Source organism: Phalacrocorax carbo, chromosome 10 (genome assembly GCF_963921805.1).
Source record: "Phalacrocorax carbo chromosome 10, bPhaCar2.1, whole genome shotgun sequence".
In the NCBI taxonomy this organism is placed as follows: Eukaryota; Metazoa; Chordata; class Aves; order Suliformes; family Phalacrocoracidae; genus Phalacrocorax; species Phalacrocorax carbo.
In genome coordinates, this window is record NC_087522.1 from 9094856 (window position 1) to 9116943 (window position 22088).

General features: G+C 37.2%; 1 protein-coding gene across 1 annotated transcript in view; it reads right to left on the reverse strand.

Annotated features, from left to right (window-relative positions):
- Positions 1-22088, reverse strand: part of VWA3A (von Willebrand factor A domain containing 3A) — a gene marked incomplete at its 5' end in the record, with an annotated part of 41002 nt that overhangs the window by 10313 nt on the left and 8601 nt on the right. The window contains 20 exons of the mRNA XM_064461964.1: positions 487-584; positions 1191-1317; positions 3530-3681; positions 4733-4877; positions 5430-5574; positions 6327-6435; positions 7102-7254; positions 7406-7503; positions 8054-8164; positions 9244-9334; positions 10791-10946; positions 11980-12050; positions 12478-12676; positions 13655-13799; positions 14453-14527; positions 15405-15524; positions 16135-16229; positions 21223-21303; positions 21535-21638; positions 21728-21866. Of these exons, the coding sequence (XP_064318034.1) occupies positions 487-584; positions 1191-1317; positions 3530-3681; positions 4733-4877; positions 5430-5574; positions 6327-6435; positions 7102-7254; positions 7406-7503; positions 8054-8164; positions 9244-9334; positions 10791-10946; positions 11980-12050; positions 12478-12676; positions 13655-13799; positions 14453-14527; positions 15405-15524; positions 16135-16229; positions 21223-21303; positions 21535-21638; positions 21728-21866 (2414 nt within the window). The remainder of the gene's footprint in view (positions 1-486; positions 585-1190; positions 1318-3529; positions 3682-4732; positions 4878-5429; positions 5575-6326; positions 6436-7101; positions 7255-7405; positions 7504-8053; positions 8165-9243; positions 9335-10790; positions 10947-11979; positions 12051-12477; positions 12677-13654; positions 13800-14452; positions 14528-15404; positions 15525-16134; positions 16230-21222; positions 21304-21534; positions 21639-21727; positions 21867-22088) is intronic.

Genomic DNA, 22088 nt, shown 5'->3' on the forward strand with positions numbered 1-22088 from the left:
AAAAGTAATTTGCATTTCTGAGTAAGAAGTCATACTAAGGGAAGAGGTACTAAAAAGAACATTGCATCACATTAACAAGAATCAATTTTGTGTTTTAATAACAGAAGAGAAATACATTGATTTGGCAGATGATAGAGCTCAGCAAGGAAAGGAACAACTTAATGTAAATTCTGTTTGACATAAGAAATGGAGGGACAACTACTGAGAGAAAACATCAACTGTGAAGTATAACACAGTGTTAGAATCTGCTCAGATCCTTCACTATGATGGTAGTTAACTGTGTAAGACCTTAAAACTAAATCCCTCTGATGCAGACAGCTTGCTTGCGTGTCATTTTCCAAGCCTCAAAAAAACCCCTAACATTGACAGTACAAGGAAAGAAACAGCAACTCTTTTTTAAATAACAAATATTGCAAGTCAGATATTCTTGTCTTCCTTTCATGAAATAAAAACCCAATTATTTAAAGATTCTTGATACAGACTCACCTCAAAGATTTTGCCTGCTTTAAGAATCTTCTAGCTTTTGTTACTTCTTGAGTAAGTTTCTTTAAATCATCTCCTTCAAAGTAAGGGAAGACTGGATCCTGAAAACAGAATTAAAATATTCTACTTTAACTTGCACCTATTTATTATTTTCAGTTTCTACCAACTTAGTTAACTGAGCCTAAGGTCTATATCTCCCTGCTCCTACCTACTTGCCGAGAAGGTCTTGTCTTACAGGGGGAGAGCAGAGCAACTCTGGCTTAAATATAGTTCTGTTCACTAACATATTTTTCTGCCATGGCAATCCCTGAGGTCTCCTGTTTGAGCACTAATGTGCTAAACGCTGTATAAGAATTTTACAGTTACATAAATGAAATACAAGATGGTAAGGATAAGAAAGCACAGTAAAAGCTAAAGTTAGCTTAAAAACCAGTGCCCAGATACAATACATTTTTTTGCTTCCTTTCAAAGGCTACAATGCACTGTATACTTCTGAAACGGCTTTGGTCATCTGACCAAGGCAGCCAGCAGAGAGGCAAAGCCAAATATTAAGATTTCTCCATTCAGTTTCTATGTGAAGTATCTTAGGAGTTTTGTATTAATTTTTCTCATGATTTTTCTTTTTTAAATGTAGTGTGACTACCGATGAAGAACTTAGTTGAAATGAAACAAAAGCAAACCTAAGAAAACCAGTCAACTCAACATACATCATCATCATCAAGCCCCTCTGTCAACATTCTGTGTGCTGCTAATTGTCCATCCACATCTCCAAAACTGCAATGGTAGCGCCCTCCTGTCTGGGAAGCAAGCTTCTTCAGAAATTCGTTAGCTCCTCTGTTAACAACAAAGTAGTAAGCTACTTATGAAAATTGTTTCTCTGAAAGCAACAACAATAGAAAAAGAATTTCTAAGAATTCCTTAAAAAATATTACATCAAAACAAATAGTTTGGAGGACATGATTATATACTTCTGTGTAATTTCTAATTGTCAATTGCTAATGAAGAATATACACTGCTTAGCTGTCACAACCTGCAAAACCAGGCTATTTTTGGACAAGAGGTTCAGTGTAGCAATAGAAACAAAAAAAAGAAACTAAACTAAGAAATCCAGAGGCCAGGCTGGCAGGTAAAGGCAGTAATATTTTACACAGGGAAAGAAAACCAAAAGCTGGGAGACTCCATAAAGGGAAAGAACACTTGGTACATGAGCCATATTTTATTCTCTTGCCTAAGCCTCCATTACTTGCCATGGTCCATTGCGATAACTGGTACAGTTGTTACTGTATTCTTATTGGAAGTATGCTAGATCACACACTTTTACTGCCATACATACATCATTTTAGAGTCCTGTCTCCCGAACACTAGCATTGCAAAGTCAAAACCAGCCATACATCCATTAATTTCAAGTAAGCTGCAAGGTTTAATTCCATTCTAGAACTGGACACTAAAATCTCTGCAACTAACTAGGAGATTTCTTTGAAAGGAAGCAGCAGATTTTGTTTCAGTGTACCTCGTAGTCAGTTACAGTCTTTCTCCCTTATTAGCAGATTTCCTTAACAGACAGTTACTGGTTACTGACCAGTTAACCAAATTATAGGCAAATAAATTAACTCAAAATATTAATAATTAAAAGACTTTTAGTAAATAGTTGAAGTTGGCTTTTTCAACTCAGGACCAATAATTCAAAGGCTTACCAGACAGGAAGATATATAAAAGCTTACAAAATGACACTCTCTTCCTGTCAAACCTCACTTCCAAAATCACAAACACCACAGACTTATCAAGAGGTCTACTGCTTTTCTGCTTTTAATGGCTTGAAAAATGACATCCATATAACTGTTGACTTTTGAGGGATTTAGTTTTAAGGTCTATTAGCTACCATCGCAGTATAGGATCTGGCCAATTTAATTTGGAGCAGTGATGGAGTTTTGAAGCAAATTTCCCAATTATTTTTGTCTGCCATGTGTTGGTTTGGCTCTCACAGTAGCTCTGTTGTGTGCAAACTATACTCCTTTAGCAGGAAACTGATCTTGAAACTTCAGTCCACACATGCTCTCAACATTTTATCAGGTATTAGTGTGGTTGTACTACCACAACATTCTCCAGTCTAGACCTAGCAGGCATGCCCACAGATTACTCCTGAAACATCCAGAACTCTGAGAACACCCGGAAGCTCTACAGAATGGTCCAAGCATCCTATGTGCCCTATTTTCTTATGAGTATCATCTCTCAGGCTTCCTTGAGATTCTGCTGGTCCTTCCTCATCAATCCTCAATCCTGCTTTGAAATCTTTTGCCCTTCCTATGGTGACATTTTCTGTTGCATATTCACCTTCCTGAACTTCTTATTTCTTTTACTTTTTAATCTCTTTTAACAGCTCTATTCTATTGCTGTGGCAACACTCATCCCACAGTTCACCAGGATGCAACCTAGGACCTAACAGAAACAACACTGTTTGTCAGTTTGTGCTATGAGAGGGTCAAAATCTTCCCATGGCAGCTGGATAATCCAATGGAATTATCCAGAAGTTAACCCCATGACTGCCACTGGGACAGAAGCGTTGGCAGGCAATGCTGCATTCAATTCAAGGCTGAGTTCTTGAAGACCTGAGACAACCGCTGCATTTTGAGGTGGCAGACAGGACATGCTCAAAGTTTGAAGAACTGGTGGCCTGTCTGGCTATCTGCTCCCTGTGTCACACAGGCACAGCCATGAATGAGAATCTAGAGGAGTGCCAACTTTTTGATATTATCTCATGGTCCCTAGTTCTGGACGATGCAAAGGTACCTGAAAAGGAACATCCAGATACATGATTTAACCTACACCCCACCATGGCCAGCATTAGCACTCTTCTGTCACTCCTGGCTCCAGTCCAGGTCAGTGTATTAACTTTTTATACCTCTATAAGGATGTGTATATGATAGACTAATGACAGAACTACAGGAATGACCTCAGTGCTGCAGACTAGTGATGCATATCCCTTCTCTGTGTGCCTAAAAGGCAACTCTCTCAAGGACTTACGCAGTAGGAGACGAAGACCACATACCTGTCTGTACAGCTAAAAGAAATGGTGTGGATCTTAATATCTTGTTTCTTTCTCAATCTTTCAATTTCTTTCAAAATCAGACTGCCACTGGTGTCTGGTTTTCCATCAGTCAACACATAGAGTGCCTCTATACCTTGGAAACTGAGAGCCTTCTGAAAAGCAGAAAATAAGCTTATATAACTAGTACATTCATAATAAAAGATATATTTAAGAATGAAAACACTGTTCCAATGATTTAAGATAGTTTTATATTTACGACATCATTAATTGAATTAGTATTTTCCTTTTCACTAAGTATGAAAGAGATCAAGGATATAAATTTTAAAAATAAACAAGTAGATAATTTGTAGCATAAGGCAATATAGTCATAAGCAGGGCATCATAAAAAATATGACTCATTGAAATAAGCAAATTAAGTGGGTTCAGAGAACAGCTGACAATTTTACATCACATTTTGTGGGAGTTAAAGATGCTTAATGTCTGAAAATCAGGATCACTAGGACTTGGCATTTTTACATTATGAAAATTTGCTATGGTAATTGACTCAGTGGACATTTTTGTAATATAGACATGCCTTACAATTCTACTGGACTTGATTCATGATGAATTCCATAAAATTTATAAGGAGATTCTGCAAAGGTGTCTGGAAGAAGAATCATACATTTAAGGCAACATTTCTTTTTTGATTCAAATTTTAAATCTCATGAAATTGCAGGTTCTTTCAGTCTCTGTTTTAGATTATTACTACTATTTAATTTCTACACTGAGAATTTTTATGGGAGAAAAGTTTCTTCACCTGTTTCTGAAGTTGAAGAATTGTACTCAATGCCCATGGGATTCCAACAAACACTACTACTTTAAAATTCCTGTTTGACCCAGAGCAAATATATTACAGCCACAGTTTTACATAAGCATTATTTTGAGCAACTGGCTGTTTTCCCTCACCAGTATTCTCTGAACACAAATATTAATGCAACTATTTACATTTCACATTTTTCTTAAGCTCAATGTGAGCAATGCATTCTAGTATCTCTAAGTCCTGTGGACCAGAACAGTGGCTTGATTCTTTATCTGTTCAGTGTTTTTCATACAAAAATGTTGTATGCTTTGATAAAATAATTATCCTAAAATATAATCAGTCAGATGAAATATTTTATCACAAGACATGATGCCTTCTCCAAAAATTGGTACACAATTACTAACCTGTAAAGCCATAAGGATGCATGTATTACCATGAGCGTGGAATTTGGACACCCACTGCACAGCATCATGACATGTTTCATCAGTTGCCTCTACAAGACACCCCTTCCAACTCTCTGTATTTTCTGCAAATCTCAGCAGGTTAAACCTGAGGAGAAAAATGGCCCACAGCATTTATCCCTAACCAATGCTACCAGTCACTCTGGATAAGCCACTTTTGAAGTAAATAAAAAAAAAACCAAAACAAAAAATAAATCCCAGAAACAAAAACCCAATTAAAAAAAAAAAACAAACGAAACCACCAACCAAACAAAACCCAAACACAAATCCAAACCCAATTAAAAAAAAACCCAACCAAACAAAAAACCCCCAACCCTAAGAGCCTAGAATTGGATTAAGGTCTTCAGCTTGGAAGAGTTAGAAAGCGTGCCTCACTCTGCATGAACAGAACATCTATGGGAATGCTGAGCCCAAAAGGATAAACAGCGTCAGCCTATGGCAAAAGAGGCTCAAATCTTAGAGAGCTCAGAATTAAAAGTTGGTTAAAAAGAAATCTGGAAAAAGCAGTTCATGTCACATGCATATTATACATTAACATATAATAATTACTTTTGTTTCAGTACTGTATTATTTGTAATTATTAAGTAATCTTATTACATAATAACTGTAGATTTCAGTCTTTATCAGTAGTTCATCATACCTGACTTCATTTTTTCTCAGCTGCTCCCAGATAAGAGAGGTAAGTTCTTTTGTGATATGTGGCAAATATGGGTCCATGGAACCAGATGTATCAATCAAAACACAGACATTTGCTTCTAAAATGGTACCAAATAATCTTCGGCTTCCTGGGCCAGAACATTAGAACTAATTAAGTGTCATTACATAACCTTATTTTATTGAACATATTATTTTACTGAGCAAACGGTAAAATCTTCTGTCTTTAGCGGTTATTCTGGGCATATTTCTACAAAATAAATTCTAATCTGTGTGGAAATGAGGTAGTTCAAAGGTTAATAATAGAAAAGTCTTCTGCCACTTCCAATCTAGTACTGTCAACCATTAATTACTAGCCAATTGTAGCAACTTGCATTAAAAAATTTGTAGCTTTTACTCTACAATCCAGAAAAAAATTAAACTTTCCCAACAAAAATCTTTATGAGCAACAGAGGCATCAAAATACTTTTCACTAGCAGTAATGCTGAACTTCTAAATAGGGCACATTCTTAGCAAAAGAAACAGAGAAGCTTGTTTTGCTTGCACATGTTTTTGTATATGTTCTGTTGATAGAAAAATTCTGACACCAGGAACCTTGTGTTCATGAACACAACATAAAAAAGGAAAAACTTACATCACAGCCCTAATGATTTCACAGCAAGCTAGATGCTTATCAGCTATACAGATGCCCAATTCTCTTGTATTCTTATTTTATTGTCATAAAAATACTTTTTAAAATTTCAGTGAAATGCAAAATGGATGATCTTTATTCATATTTGAGGTCCAGACTTACGTTCATATTTATTCTATTATAAATAGCAGACAAGAAGATTTTATGTATGTTTAAGTTGTGCTTTATAGAAAAACAGATGTACACCAGTACCTGACAGAAGCCACTGTATTCTTTGTATATAGCGCTGCAACACTTTCTCCAGTTGTTCAGTGTACATTTCCAGTTCTTTAGATTGAAACTGCAGATGTTTAACAACCCCCTGGAAAAATTCAATTTGTACAAGAGCATCTTACTTCAGGAGATTTGAGGTCAGCTGCATTATATGCAATGTCTGCCTTAGGGAGATTCGTTTTTTTGTCTTTACCTCTATGAAATAGTGTAACAAAATTTTTGTGACTCTGTTGTTACTAAATAACTGGTTTACCCAAATTAGCAAGGTCTAGTTCTCATCTCAGCCAGTTGGGCTGGGAAACAAAATTATATAATTTGACTAGACAGATGCATCTGTTGCATTATTTCTGACAGTTTTAGATATAATAGAGGAATAATATCCTGGACTTAACTTCTCTCCAGTTGTTACACAAACCAAAACAATTGAGATCCAACATTTTCCCAGTTTCAACTCACACATCATTTTTAAAAGCTTTATTTAAAATTTTAAAATTATTTTTCACATGGCATGAGCACAGGAGGCACCACAAGTTTTAAAGGTCCTGCGCACTTTGCACTTCAAACATACTCAATATTTTTTGTGGTGAATAAAAGACCTTCTCCAGCTTTCTGATAGAAGGGTGATTTAGAAACAACAGGGAATACTGGAGGTAATGTCACACTACCAAGCCACAAACATTGATCAACACGCATTGTCTTAAACAAATACAGAGCCTTTCAACAATGTCAGTATACAGCATCCACAAAAGCTTACATTGATTTCAACACTAGGGAAGATAGTACAGTATTTTGCTGAAACTTCCTTGTGTAGAGACTCCACAGTTTTCTTTTGGTGAGTACAGCCTGGACCAAACATCAGTCTGGGCAATTCCAGTTTCAGCTTTTTAATACTGTACTTGGTCAGCCACTTGCAAGACAAACAAATGGAACAATTGGTTGTTAGTAAATATTAGAACAGTTTAAATAATAATACATTTTACAGAATCACAATTAACATGTTCACATTAATTCATATGGATAATTCTAAAATGGCAATTTATTAGTAAGGAGCAAAATACCTCTTTGCTTGAACAGATTTCCTCTTTTTTTGGCAGTGTAACAGAGGGAACAGACTTTCTTATGCATGTTATCTCTGGATACTTTCGGTATACCATACCTAGTTACGAAAATGAACAAAGTAATAGTGGAAGCCCTAGGTTTAAATCACAGTCCTTTTAAATCACATATGACTGCTGATTATAAACAACCACCCAAACAAACAACCCCCCCAGAAACCCACAGACTAGCATTTCATACACAATTCCACGTGAAAAAACCTCAAAGTTCCGATATATCAAAGTACTTTAAAAAAATCACTTATTTTTAAAAATTGTCACCTTCAAAAAGTTCTAAACCAAATCTTGAGTAATCATCTAAACCATGATGACAGCATTTTTCCTTAGACCATCTTTGATCAAAAGATCCCAAAGGACTTTACGAAAAAAAAAAGACCACAGAAAAAAGCAACCCCCAAAACCCCAACAAAACACCCAGAAAACCCAAAAGAGCCAAGCTATGCCCAAAACCAAAAACATCAAACCAAAAATATTTGATAAGTAGAATTAACTTCCACTCGCTATTTAAAGCACGCTGATTAACATCCTAACAGTTTAATAGAAAGACTGATAATAAAAAGGCTTCACCCACCATATCCTGACAACACATACCCACATTTCTTCCTTTATCAGTATAAAATGCCGACACAGAAAACTCTGGCTGCTTTCTTGGTTTATGCTTTCTTTTATTCTCAGTCTGAGGCCATTCTTTTGTTGTTTGTGCTAATAACAATAATAATAATAATAATAATAAAGATATGTTGACTTACTTCAGCTAGATAAAACTCTTACATGCAACCCTGTTCTTCAGTTCATAATTTTCTATTACCAAAATTATAAATACTTAATTTTCTTAGATATTGGTTAAGAAAAACCCATATTATAGAACTTCTTATGCTACTTTCATAGAAATGGAATCAGAACTTTTACAAATCTATAAATTACCATCAAGAAGAATGCCACAGGGCATAATGTCAAAAGATTAGGAATTTACAATAAGCATAGTTTTTGTTAAAAAAGCCAATTACATTGTACAGACTCTGATATGCAAATGTTAATCCAGATTTGGAAGCACTGCTACATATCAATATTCATTTCAATAAATCAATAGATTTCAAGACTCAAATTTAATGCAGAAAAAAAATTGCAGATGTTAGCAAAGATGCAAAGAAAAAAACACAGGAAAGTTACAAAAATGGAGGAGAAAGGAATCGAACATTAAGGGACCAACAGTGACTGGAATCAATTTAAGAGCTGTTTCATATACCAGGAGCAGCTGCAAGAGCCAGCACTTCAGATAACCTGACATTTGGGGTTTTTTTGCTTCATTACTGGATCATAAGATAAAGCAAGTGGAACAGCATATTAATTTCAACAGAATCTAACAGTATTAGCAGAAATATATATGTTGAACTAATAATAAATCTCTGAATTGTAGAGCCTTTGAAAAAAAAAATTGAGTATGAATTGAAAATTAAAAGAAGTGAGGTTCTAATTATGGATTCAGGCATGGGACAAAACAGGACTCTACTGTCCACCACACACATTTGACATTTCCTGATATAGGATGGATATTCAGTCATATGACCTGGAAATAGTCATAAGTTTTGCAGTGTTCCTTCTGCTCACAACCTAAAAGAATGCTAGATACATTACAGCTAAACCTCATACTCAATGTTTCCTATCAGTCTAATTAAAGATGAAAATTGCAAGTGTATCTAAAACTTAAATTAGAGCTCGAATTAAATATTTGCTTTTAACCCAAAGAAACTGAAGACAAAAATCCCCTAATCCATACAGACCTGGTGGAATTTCTGCTTTGGCACTAGTAGGACGCCATGCCAGTACTCTTACGGAAGCATTTCTCTCTCCACCACGGTTGTCTTTAATATACTATGAGCACATATAATAATAAAAAAATTAAAAGTATTTCAGTTGGATCATTACTGTGTTATTCAAAACTGGAACTATCCTTCATTATTGTCTAATTCTGCTACTCTGGCTCTTCTAACAAGTCAGCAGATTGCCATGATGACTTGTTAATTTGTGATTTCTTGCTAGGTTAAGGAACTCCAATTGCTCAGTTTTAATTATCTTGCTAATTTCATCTGCTGCCATAAAACTAAAGATTAACATATACAGAAAGATGAGCTTGGAACATTTTTGCCAGTCGAAGGAGCAGTCTAGTATGGTAATAGCACTGTTTTATAGAATATACTATATAGTATTTTCCTCAGAGTTTTACTGAATATTGGAAACCTAGTGCTGACAACAGTAATTTTTACTTCAGGTAAGGCTTAACCCTCTAGGGGCTGAGCAGTCTTCTAAACAACATGAACAATTGTTTAACGCTATTGTAGGATCAGACTTTTGCTGTGACACAGAGCCTTCAAGTAACTGAATTTAACACACAGCTCTACTATGAATATCACCAAACATCTACAAACAAACCTGTATCAGTTTTTGCACAGGTTTAATCCCTATAAAACTACGCTATGTAGTTGTATCCCTGAGTGATAATTTCTTTCCTGCATTTGTGAAGAGGTGTTCAGAATATATTGGTTTTGATAAAATAGCACGGAAGACCTGTTTGGGCTTACCTACAAAGGCCTCTGCAACATAAACACACCTACACTTAAGAATGCCATTCCCATTTCAAAGATGAGATCTGAAAATTCCAGGTCAGAAGTTAACTATATCCTTTGCAATAGGCTGTTCTGATCTAGTCATTTATACACCAAAGTGGTAAGCACTGGCCACATACGTATGTTACAGATCTGCACACCCACTCAGAACAGATGCATACACAGTCAAAATTAACAAGGAAAACAACAGAATCCCAAAGGACTCAGTAGGGTAACTCTATGGAAATAAATACAGTGGGCAGGAAACAAATCCTGAATCCTATGTCTTGTTCTATGCTGGCTCTCTTGTTAGGTAAGAGACATGCTACTCAGCTGCAGCTGTCTCATCTGTAAATGAGCAGAATACCACAGAATTCACTACTTGTTAGAAGGACTTGTAAAATAGACATAACTTGTTAAAGCACATTTCTGCTTTGCCTTTGCTTTCATCACACACCAAATTTTTTAAGGTGAAAGGAGGGATTACCACTACAATGTGGTTCTATTATGATTAATTACTTTGCAGGAGTTAGTAAGATGTACTTTTTGTTTATGTAGCATTTTGAATGCACATTAAAATGTAAATTCAGAGTACTATCACAGTGCTGTTCTACTCCCTTCAAATTTTCAGCCTGAGCACTTCTCTCACAAAGAGCAGCATCTGATAGTTGGGTAGGATCTCTAATTAAAACACACAACATTTTAAAAAAGGGACCATTTCAAACCATTCTAGCCAGACTCAGAGCTGTGGGTTTAGGAGACAGCAACTTCTGTGGCCTTCTGTCCTCTTTCTTCATAAGCACGTTTGAGCCTCCTGGTATAAATGGGTTAACAGACTGATTTACTGAACGTTGCTTCAAGGATTCCACTAGGAATGCACACTGAAATAGAAGTTCACATTGTTTAGTAACCCATATATGTGAAATTTAAGTAAATGACATTTCAAAGACAGGCATTCTGTATTTATTACTTCAATAATAAAAAAAAAATCTATACCAAATTTATTAATCTGGTAGTGCTTAAAACCTCTAACTGAACAGAAACCCCTTTGTGCTGTGCTTGCTCAAACACAAAGGAGGAAATCCTCCTTGCTCGGAACAAACATTCTAAAAGAAAAGGCAACAGTACGCATACCAAGATAAGAACAAATTGGAAGATGATGAACCAAGTATATGCAACTATTAAATGACAACACAATATTTTAAGATCCCATTGAATATCCACCAACTCTTCTCTTTAGAAATACTTTTGTGACTCAGACTTGAATGCAGCAAGGTGCTCAGACCTCTGGACATATATCTTATTGCATATATCCTTCTAAACACACTTTTCTAAGAAGCAACAACCATACTGCCGGGCTGGCTATATTGCCTCAGTCACTTTGTTAGATATCTTTGGAAAAAGTCACGTGCATGTAATATGGAGAGATACGGTGTAGTTCTACATCCTTAGTACACTTCAGAAAACAACTGTTTTAGAATCGAACAAATGTATTGCGCCAATGACAACCCCTCCCTCCACTGTGACTTATAGGAAGATAATATTATAGATTTGCTATATAATATATATACGTTTTAAATATATTTATATCTATAATTTTAAAAACCAATTAATTCTGCTTGAGAAGAATTCATCATAGGATTGGCAACAAAAGGGAGAATGACTTCCACTGCAAACTCCTAGTATTTCATCCGGAATCATGGCCACTCCCACACCAATCACTGCAGTTCTATTGTATAACTGCTTTCTAGTCCATATTTACTCTACAGTGACTATTCTTACACTGTGGCACATTCCTGCCCATCTTACAAGGACTTTCTATTTGTCTAATCTTCTGCATTGTCAGCTAAACAAACACTGTTCAATTTTTTTCTGAAGAAAAATGTAACTTAGGAAAATACATATAAATAATACCTTTTGGGAGTAGTTGTTTGCTTTTTCCATTTCAGACACAATAACAGTGATATCATCACTTTCAAAAATACCTGGTAATCAAATATATGCCAATCAGTGTGGGGTTTTTAAGTGTACAAAATACATCTTTTTTAAAGTTTACAACAATTTGTAGAACATGCCAAATTGCAATGAAAAGAATCAAAAAGCCTTTGTTTCCTGTATGCCAGGCAGTCTGGACATACCACATGAATAACTATATTTTAAATGTGTATCTTAAAAATATATAGCAGAAGACAGTGAATTCAAATAGAAAAGAGAAATCAAATTCCTGCATTATGCCTACTTTATAATATTGTGCAATACAACTGAAAGCCTTAATGAAACCAGGACCTCTGTTTTTATCTCAGTGCTAGTATAGCATTATCACATGCTAAAAAGTACACTATTTGATTTGGGGGACAAAAAACAAATTAATTAATAAAAAATAAGTATGTGCTGACTTTCCTTTTCACATACCTGCTTCCCCAAACCAATGAAATCTGCCATTGGCTGCCTGTACTATTTCTTTAAAAGCAATGGCAGTTTCAGCTGCATTAGCATAGTGGGCTGGAACAATCCCATTGGAGTCAACATCCTCCATTACACTAAAAAGACAGACATGAAGCTGCAAATCAAAACCTCTGCAAACCTCAGCCACATAAGCACTGACTGTGTGCTGCAAGACAGAGAAGAAAAAAAGAAAAAAAGTCAGTAGTAACCCTCTACCTCAGGTGAGCTTTCACCTACTCCACTGGTTCTTGAACCGATGTACAAACACTCCTTACCTGAGCAATCCAGTACAGGAACATACCCTGAGTAGCTGAATGCCTCCTCACATCATGCATATGCATAAAACCTGCCACTGTTACTAGTGACAATGGCAACAGCATTGCTGCAGCCACGAAGTGAGACGGGGTAGTTATGGGAATCGGACACAAGGTCATGGACTGCAAGGTAGCCATACACTGAAGCAAAGAAATAGGGATGGAACTATTCAATTGCCTTTTTGAATGTATCCTTCATTTTCTTGTTATCCACATGGATTTTTAATGATTTTGTAGGTTTGCCCAGAATTTCCAGATGTTTGGTGACAAAAGCAAGAGACACCCTACTGTGCACCCATGGTTATTCCAGTTAGATCACCTTACGTTCAGAAACTCTAGGCTGTGCATGTGGCTTAACAGTCACAGATCCCATGCACTGTGGACATATATCCAAGAAATGGATTGCTGCTATTAAAAATAGTAGCTGTCTCTACATAGTGTACTATGGAGCTCCACCATGAAATTATTTGTGGCTTTGTTCCCATGAGTTATAAGGAAATTATATAATCCTAAAAATCAGAGTTGGTTTGGTCAAACTCAGTAATTTGCAATGAAATGATGGCCAGGGCTGGAGTGGGAAAGGGATCCTAAAAACACCTCTTGAATTTTCTAGGATTCACACATTATTAATAATTGCTACCTGCAACACATGAACAGCAATTGCAGAAATGGAAGTTTGAGATCCCAATAGCTGTGCTGGCTTAGATATGTAAAGGAGAAGTATTCTGCCAACAAGCTATAGTGACTAGCCAAAAGGGGCAGGGGGGGAAGCTGAGATTAATTCTGTTAGGAACATACAGAAAAGTTGCAAAACCTGTGATGATACTTACTGTTTCCTGATCAGGTATTCCAGTAGTCAGCAGGTAAAGCCCTTGTGATTTGTGTTTGTCTTTGTCTTTGAAATCTACTTCCACAGCTCTCCTGAGAGCACTCATGAAGTTTCTACTCCCTTTGCACTGCAAGCTCAACACCCACCTAAAAGATGATGTTTACAGTTCAAAGAATGAAGCAACAAAAGCTTTTGTTTCTGCTTAAAGCAATAAAGAGAACTAAAAATCTTAAATAACACTGCACTGGAGTCTAAAATTTTTGACAATGTTCTAGTTTCTGTACTGCCACCATGGCAAGCTAGTTTTTAAGATAAGATTCAGAGCATAGAGATGAAAGAATTCTCTCTTAATTTTATGTAGAAAATTTGTAACATAGTAGGACTTACAGGAATAAAAATGAAGCCACAGAGGTATAATGAAACCTGGGATTTGTTTCCACTGTATGTGGGGAAAAAAACCTCATGGTTTAGCTTTCACATCCCAGTTGAATTTGAAGCAGTTTTCAATTCTTCATGTAACCTGTGCATTTCTTACACAGACACTTCTATATCTGTGCACATATATATTCTAAATACATATGAACTACAAAATCACACGGCCATATTAAACTGTTTTCACAACAAACCATCATGAACAATCAATATGGAACAGTTCATGGCAAACTATTTTTGTAATATGATAAATTATCAATTTTGTAAATTGTGCACATTGCTGTCTAAATCTGTTTCTCTGTTTTCTCTGTTTCATGGTACCTACCATCACTTAATTCAGATATATGGGAAAGTTATTTGGTCCTACCTCCAAGCATTTTGTAAGTTTTCTGGTTGGGAAGGAACCAGTTCCAGCTGCCAAGGCACAACATCACTCCCAAACCTTTTATGGAAAGATAAAAGCAATTAATTTTCAGATTATGCTTTAGAACAAAAAAAAAAGAGAGCAAATTCACTGAAAAATAAATATTTGATTTGGGGTATTACAAACAGAGAACAGTAAGCATCAGGCAATTTTACATTTCAGACAACATAGTTATTCACAGTTATCCATCACTCAGGGGTTGTCCGATTTTCAAGGCAGTGGGTCAGACTACATTTTTCTTTCCTGAACAGGATACTAAGCAAGCTGGTAAAAGTTCAGCAAGATTGTGACAGAACAACCCCAGCCCTCAGATGCTCCCTGTATCTCTCTTGTGAGGCAACAGATCTGCTCTCCCACCAGGTTTGGAATACCACGAGCTACTATCTCTTGCTTTCACCTGCCATTCAGAAACCTGCCCAGCTGCTGTTCAGCAGGTGTGCCATACATTTCTGACTACCAGCGTTGAGTGCAAAATTTTACTACTATTACATATTAAAAAAAAAAAAAGTACTGGAGTTACTGAAAAGTGTAAAGGGTGTTCTCAGTTATGGTACCTCAGACACCTCCAGAATCCTCTTCAGTAAAAGTTTCTGACATGTGAACTGATACTGTTATGAACGATATAGCATGAAGAGAATTTGTTGCACGCATGATGCTATCAGTTTCAGTGAGCGTCACCCAAAAGTTATTTTTAATTACTAATCTGATCTCTGTACACCTGACCCATACACCTATCCAAAAATGATAAATCAGTGCTACTTTTGCAATTCATCATAAAATGTTAAATAGAATTTTAAAAATCTAAGATATGCCCATTAGTAACTACAGTCTCTCAGCATACTTTTCATTGCAGTGTGTTACAATTATTTTAAAAGAATCTTAAATAGTTGCTTACGCTATAATATTGAAGTAATCCTTATCTGACATTTGTTCCTCAAGTAAAAGCCGCAAAGAATGTTGGATGTGGATGAGGTATGCAGAGTTTGTCACTGACATATCAACAAGTATAGCCACCCTATATAGGAAACATGTTATTTGTCAAAAAAACTCCAACTTATTTAATTATGTATTCTTTTCTTTACTGTACTCTAACTCACCAGGGAAAATATCTTCTAGGTACGTGTCAAAATATATAAACACTGAATCTATATTTAAAAAAAAATCTGCAAAACGTAAGACGAAATTAAAAAAAAACCAGCAGTAACAATAACAGAAAAGTTGTGCAATAATCAGGGTACTGGCACATGTAGTGCCATAATGGCCGTTGAACCCTAAGCAGGTCCTCTTCCTTCTCTGTACTTGACTATCTAAAACACATCTGAAACATGGGGCTTACTTGCTAGATACCTCAAATTTAAAAGTCCCATTCTGTCTCATAGAAATTGCAGTTTTGTGTTGACTGATGATCATGGGATTCAGTAAATTCACTGGATTATTAAAAAAGCTGAATATCCATATCTGTCTTCAAAAGTGGATTGTTTACACTGGTTATATCTGCAACTGTTGTCTCTACATCTGACTGTCTTCTGCCCTATATTACTTGGTGCTGACTTACACACAAAGCAAAGGCTGGCAAATAAGAACCATCACCAAAACGCAAAAGAAGGACTATCAAAGTACGATACCTCCTTTCACAAACACTTCCCCATATTCTTCTGCTAGTAACAGATAGCCAGTCAATTCGTTTCTCATAGATTCTTACCATTTTAGCAAGCAGCTTCTGTGGATAAAATATAGAAAATTTAGATTAAAAATAAAAAGTTTAAGTCTTTTATTGCCAAATGTTTAATCCAGAAGTAACATGACAGCATAATATTGAAAAAATTAATGACTTCCATTCATTTTGACAGTAGCATTTCATTCTTAGTAAAGGTAACACAGTCCATGAGAAAAAACATACAACGATGAAAAAGCAACAAGGTGTATAAAGGTCTAAAGTCTCTTCACGTTTCCTCTTGCTAGTATGTCCCAAAATAGTGGTCAAGCACATTAGTAAAAGGAAAAAAAAGTTTCAGAATACAGTGTTTGCAAGCTTACAATTTCTTCAATAGCAATTTTAGGCCGTGTTTGTAACAAAACACATCATTTAAAATAAACGCAATATTTTCCAACAGGTATCATCCTTTAGCACAGTATCGATTTGAAGACATTAAGGCATTTTGTCCGAACTCTATAGAATATGACCTTTGCAAGCATACGTATGCATTATATGTATGAGGGCAAATCAAACTAGAAAAGGACACTGACCCCAGGAAAAAAAAACAACTATCAAGTAGCATGCTTTTGGAGCACAAACACAAGCATCTACTAGTGATCAAGGAGTCAGAAGCTACTCTCATGTCAGCCAGTTAAGCTTTACACTCTCCTTTGTTGTCTAAGTGTAGAGTTCTCCAGATTTCTCATCCCTCCACTATTTTAAAGAAATATTTGCCCTGCCTGGAAACATTCCCACAGCCCTTTGACAGGACTGCTAGTGGAGTTGTACAGACGAAAGGAAAGAAAAAGAATGGAATAGACCACTGTATTTATATACCCCAGCTGCAAATATCCCCAAGAAGCTTCTATTTCATTAAACTTGTCCCACACTCTGATGATCTGCATTCTGACCAAGGAGGAAATCCTCAAGGATCACTACTGCCTGTAAGAACTCCAGTAGCCTTCATTATGTTACCTGTATATGGATATCTCCACTTCTTCCCCACTTAAAAGAGCTAATGAAGTCCTCAAAAATCCTCAACATCCCATACAGTGTAAATATTCTCGTGCACCAGTAGTTTTAAGGTTATCTATATAGTAATATCCCCATGGCAAATATGCAAAAAATCCTAACATCCCATACCTAATAGTGTTCTTAATTCATCTGCAAACTTGGATGTAAAAACTCTAGTAGCAGCCTTGCTATCCTCTTGAAGAATGTCTGGCAAATAGCAGGCTGAAGCCAAAGAAGGATAATAAGTTTGTACAGCCAGTTGAAAAACTTAAAATCATAGAATCATTAAGGTTGGAAAAGACCTCTAGGATCATCAAGTCCAACCATCAACCCAACACTACCATGTCCTCCTAAACCATGCCCTGAAGTGCCATATCTACACATCTTTTAAATATCTCCAGGGATAGTGATTCCACCACCCCCCTGGGGCAGCCTGTTCCAATGCCTGACCACTCCTTTAGGGAAGAAATTTTTCTTAATATCCAATCTAATCTTCCCCTCATGCAGCTTGAAGCCATTTCCTCTCATTCTATTGCTAGTAACTTGGAAGAAGAGACCAATACCCAACCTCCTTTCAGGTAGTTGTAGAGAGCGATAAGGTCTCCCCTCAGCCTCCTCTTCTCCAGACTAAACAACCCCAGTTCCCTCAATCTCTCCTCATCAGACTTGGTCTCTAGACCCTTCACCAGCTTCACTGCCCTTCTTTGGACATGCTCCAGCAACTCAATGTCCTTCTTGTAGTGAGGGGCCCAAAACTGAACACAATATTCAAGGTGTAGCCTCACCAGTGCCAAGCACAGGGGCATGATCGCTGCTCTGCTCCTGCTGGCCACACTACTCCTGATACAAGCTGGGATCCTGTTGGCCTTCTTGCCCACGTGGGCACACTACTGGCTCAGGTTCAGCTGGCTGTCAGCCAATGCCCCCAGGGCCTTCTCCACCAGGCAGATTTCCAGCCACACTTCCCCAAGCCTGTAGCATTGCATGGGGTTTTTGTGACCAAAGCGCAGGACCCGGCACTTGGCCTTGTTAAACCTCATACAGTTGGCCTCGGCCCATCGATCCAGCCTGACCAGGTCCCTCTGCAGAGCCTTCCTACCCTCAAGCAGATCAACACTCCCGCCCAGCCTGGTGTCATCTGCAAACTTACTGAGGGCACTCTCAATCCCCTCATCCAGATCATTGATAAAGATATTAAACAAGACTGGCCCCAACACTGAGCCCTGGGGAACCCCGCTCGTGACTGGCTGCCAACTGGATTTAGCTCCATTCACCACAACTCTCTGGGCTCGGCCATCCAGCCAGTTTTTTACCCAGTAAAGAGTACACCCATCCAAGCCATGAGCTGCCAGCTTCTGTAGGAGGATGCTGTGGGAGACAGTATCAAAGGCTTTGCTAAAGTCCACGCAGACAACATCCACAGCCTTTCCCTCATCCACTAGATGGGTCAACCCTGTCATAGAAGGAGATCAGGTTGGTCAGGCAGGACCTGACTTTCATGAACCCATGCTGGCTGGGCCTGATCCCCTGATTTTCCTGCACTTGCCTGGTGAGCTCATTCAGGATGTATCGCTCCATAACCTTCCCTGGTACTGAGGTCAGGCTGAGGGGCCTGTAGTTCCCCAGACCCTCCTTTTGTCCCTTCTTGTAGATGGACATCACATCAGCAAGCCTCCTGTCATCTGGGGCCTCCCCTGTTAACCAGGACTGCTGATAAATGATGGAGAGTGGCTCAGCAAGCTCCTCTGCCAGCTCCCTCAGCACTCTGAGGGAGTACATTCACTTTAAGTGAATATAAGGGATGGCAGAGAGCAGTGTGCAACATAGCTCAAGGGAGATAGCAGGAATAGTAAGACAACACAGAGCATTGTCTAGACACCCATCTTTTCTTCAACGTGAATGGTCATCCTGTTGTGCTTGACACAGTTCCAGTTGTGCTTAACACAAATGAACATGTCTTGGAATAAAAAGCTGCTCTGACTTGAGACATAGCAATCAATATTTAACATAAATCTATTACCTATAAGGGATTTTACTGTTCTGACTGAATTCACCAGTGACACCATCTACATCACCATTTGTAAGCTCTCTTTTAAAGCTTCCCTTTAGACAGACACCAAAGCCAATGCCACCTGCATAGTCTAAAAATAATGTACTTGCTAAAAAGTTACCCAATGAAAAATTAACTTATATTACCAGAGACCTGGCCAAGGAGATATTGCCTTGTTCTGTCTCTTGATTACAATTTAGAAAGCACCACACATGCCACACAAAAGAAACAGTTACCTGGCCCACTTCCCATCTGCTGCATTTATCACCAGCATCTCCCTCTCTGTCTCAAGACAGAGAGGCACATTTTTCAGAATTCACGTTAAGTATAAAGAACAGTTGAGCATATCTTAAAACATACAAAAACCCAGCGTCTACTGACATTTTGGAGTAAAGCAAAAGTATGACAACCTTCCATAAAGTAAGCAGAAATAGCTTCTCCTTTCTGATTCTTAAAAAAAGTTGGTTTTGCCAAAAACACATAAAAAAATAATTTGTCCTTGACATTCACATCAGCAGAAATACATTCTGTCTAAATGCACTGCAAGAGTGTTTTAGGAATGCTGTCAAGGCTAAAATGCTACTCTTGGTAAAGAGTAACTTCAGAGTTAATTACTTCTGATGTGACCATCTGCAGAATACTGATATTCAGCAATCATGTAGAACTTATTAGTTTGGATCTCATAATTTTACAGTGGAGACTTCTAGCTACCTCTGATGTGGAAAGAGTGAAGTATTCACAATGAAAAGGCTAATGTGATGTCTCCGAAAGTACAGATCAGATGCTGAATTCAGAATATAAGATAGATCTCCAAATCCTACTGGACTCTCCATATGGACTGTACTACATTACTGGTGTTAAGGTATTACAGCAGAATTTCAAACAGAAGGAGAGTGGGTGCTGGATGTTGTAGGATCTACCCCAAACTACACAGGAGAAAGAAGCTCATGTGTATGTACACATTATCCAAACATAGAATACAGACTAATGCAAGATCCTGACTAAGGCAACCTAATTTTATTCCTGTGCCTTTCTTCATAATGGAGACTTTCATATGCTTCTGCCATGTTCTCACATGCAGAAATCAACATCACTCTCCTGGAATACTGTGTCTTTTTTCATCATTCACCATAATTCACCATTCTCCCCATCTCCATCCATCCATGGAGTTGAAAGAAGCTCACCTACCGAAGAAACTCATGTCACAGTATATTTTTTTAATCCCTTACTTAACCAGTCTTCTGGATTATTTGATAGTTTAGGATCAAACTTTTATTTCAAAATAATCCCTTGCCTTGACTCTTTTTCCTACACATCTGAGAAGCTAGGTTGCTATATAGGAAGAGGCTCTGGTTTGCTGCTGTTTTGTGCCTTCACGCATACTTTCTATCACACAACATCCTTGTCATGCAACAATCATCCAAGCTTGCTCCTACACTACTTCCTAGAGTGTTCCTGCTATGCCTTGATTCCCTCTTGGTCTAGCCAGTAACAATTACAGTACAATTACACATTCTTCTTCAAAAAACTTGTTTGACTTTCAAAGAGATAAAACAAAACACAAAATTTTTTTTTAACGGTTAAACCAAGATGAAATGGGACAGTTCTGTTAAAGCAAGCAGCAGTACTCTATAGTGTTGTATCCTCTCACTGTACAGGCTAAAGGATTCATACATATGTGGGTAAAATAATGTAAATATTCTTACACATCACAGATTGCAAAATGCACACTGCTGTATTTATGAGCAGCACTGATGGACTCTTTCTCTTACTTAGCCTCCTTCCTCACCACCATAAGAATCTGGGTCCCAGGTCTGATCAGATCACTGCAGACTTACATGGACAGCTGTCTGCACATGAATCCCTGTAGTACTTATGTAACACGACAATTAATGTGGAATAATTAGATGGTAATCTAGCCCTGACAAGGCCACATCATTACAGACAACTCACCTGATAGTTGTATAATACTGGCAGGTCAACGTGGATATTTTTCACAGTTCCATCATACCATTCAAACTGCATCATCACTTTCTAGAAGGATGGATAATACAGTTATATGTTTTCAGAAGCTACACTAACATGGAATTCCTTCTCGAATCATTCTTAAGAATTACCTAAGTATCTGACTTGAATCTATGACTCAAATGTCAGTTAAAGCCTGTAGAAATTAACTAACTTAGAAAGTACTGGTTTTTATTAGAAAGATGTAGCAACAGAAAGAAAAAGAAAAAAAAAGAAAAAGAAAGGGTCCCCATCACTTACCTCGTGTAGAGTTGATGATACTTTTTTTTTAAGAACAGGTACAAATTCTTCCACGGGAGAAAAAGCATTGGGAGCCAAAACTTGATAAAGGTTTAACTTTTTAGCTATAGTAGGGAACAAAGAAATTAAATAAAACACATGCTCTGTCTTTAATTCATGTTTCATACCTGTTAAGCTTTTCTTTCTGTGCTACCTTTCAATCCATTTGTCTTTAACCAGTCTGTTGAGGTTTTGGCCAGGACGCATGGTGTTTGAATAACTAATGGTCCTTCATGCTTTGGAGGCTTTGGTAGGAAGTTGGAAGGTGCTGTATTTGCAAATTCTGTGGAAACCTAAAATGGATTTTAAGAAAGACTCCTACAAGTTTTAGCATATATTTTTTTTTTACCCTCAATCCAAAATACCCAGCATGGAATATTAGTTTTACTTATGTTCACCAAAGTGCTGGGATTTCAACAAGCAAAATACTTTGAAAATAGCTATCATTGGTCCTCCTAAAAATAGCTTTTGGGGTTCCATTAACTTCACTGTGCTTGCCACAGTGCAAAACCCAA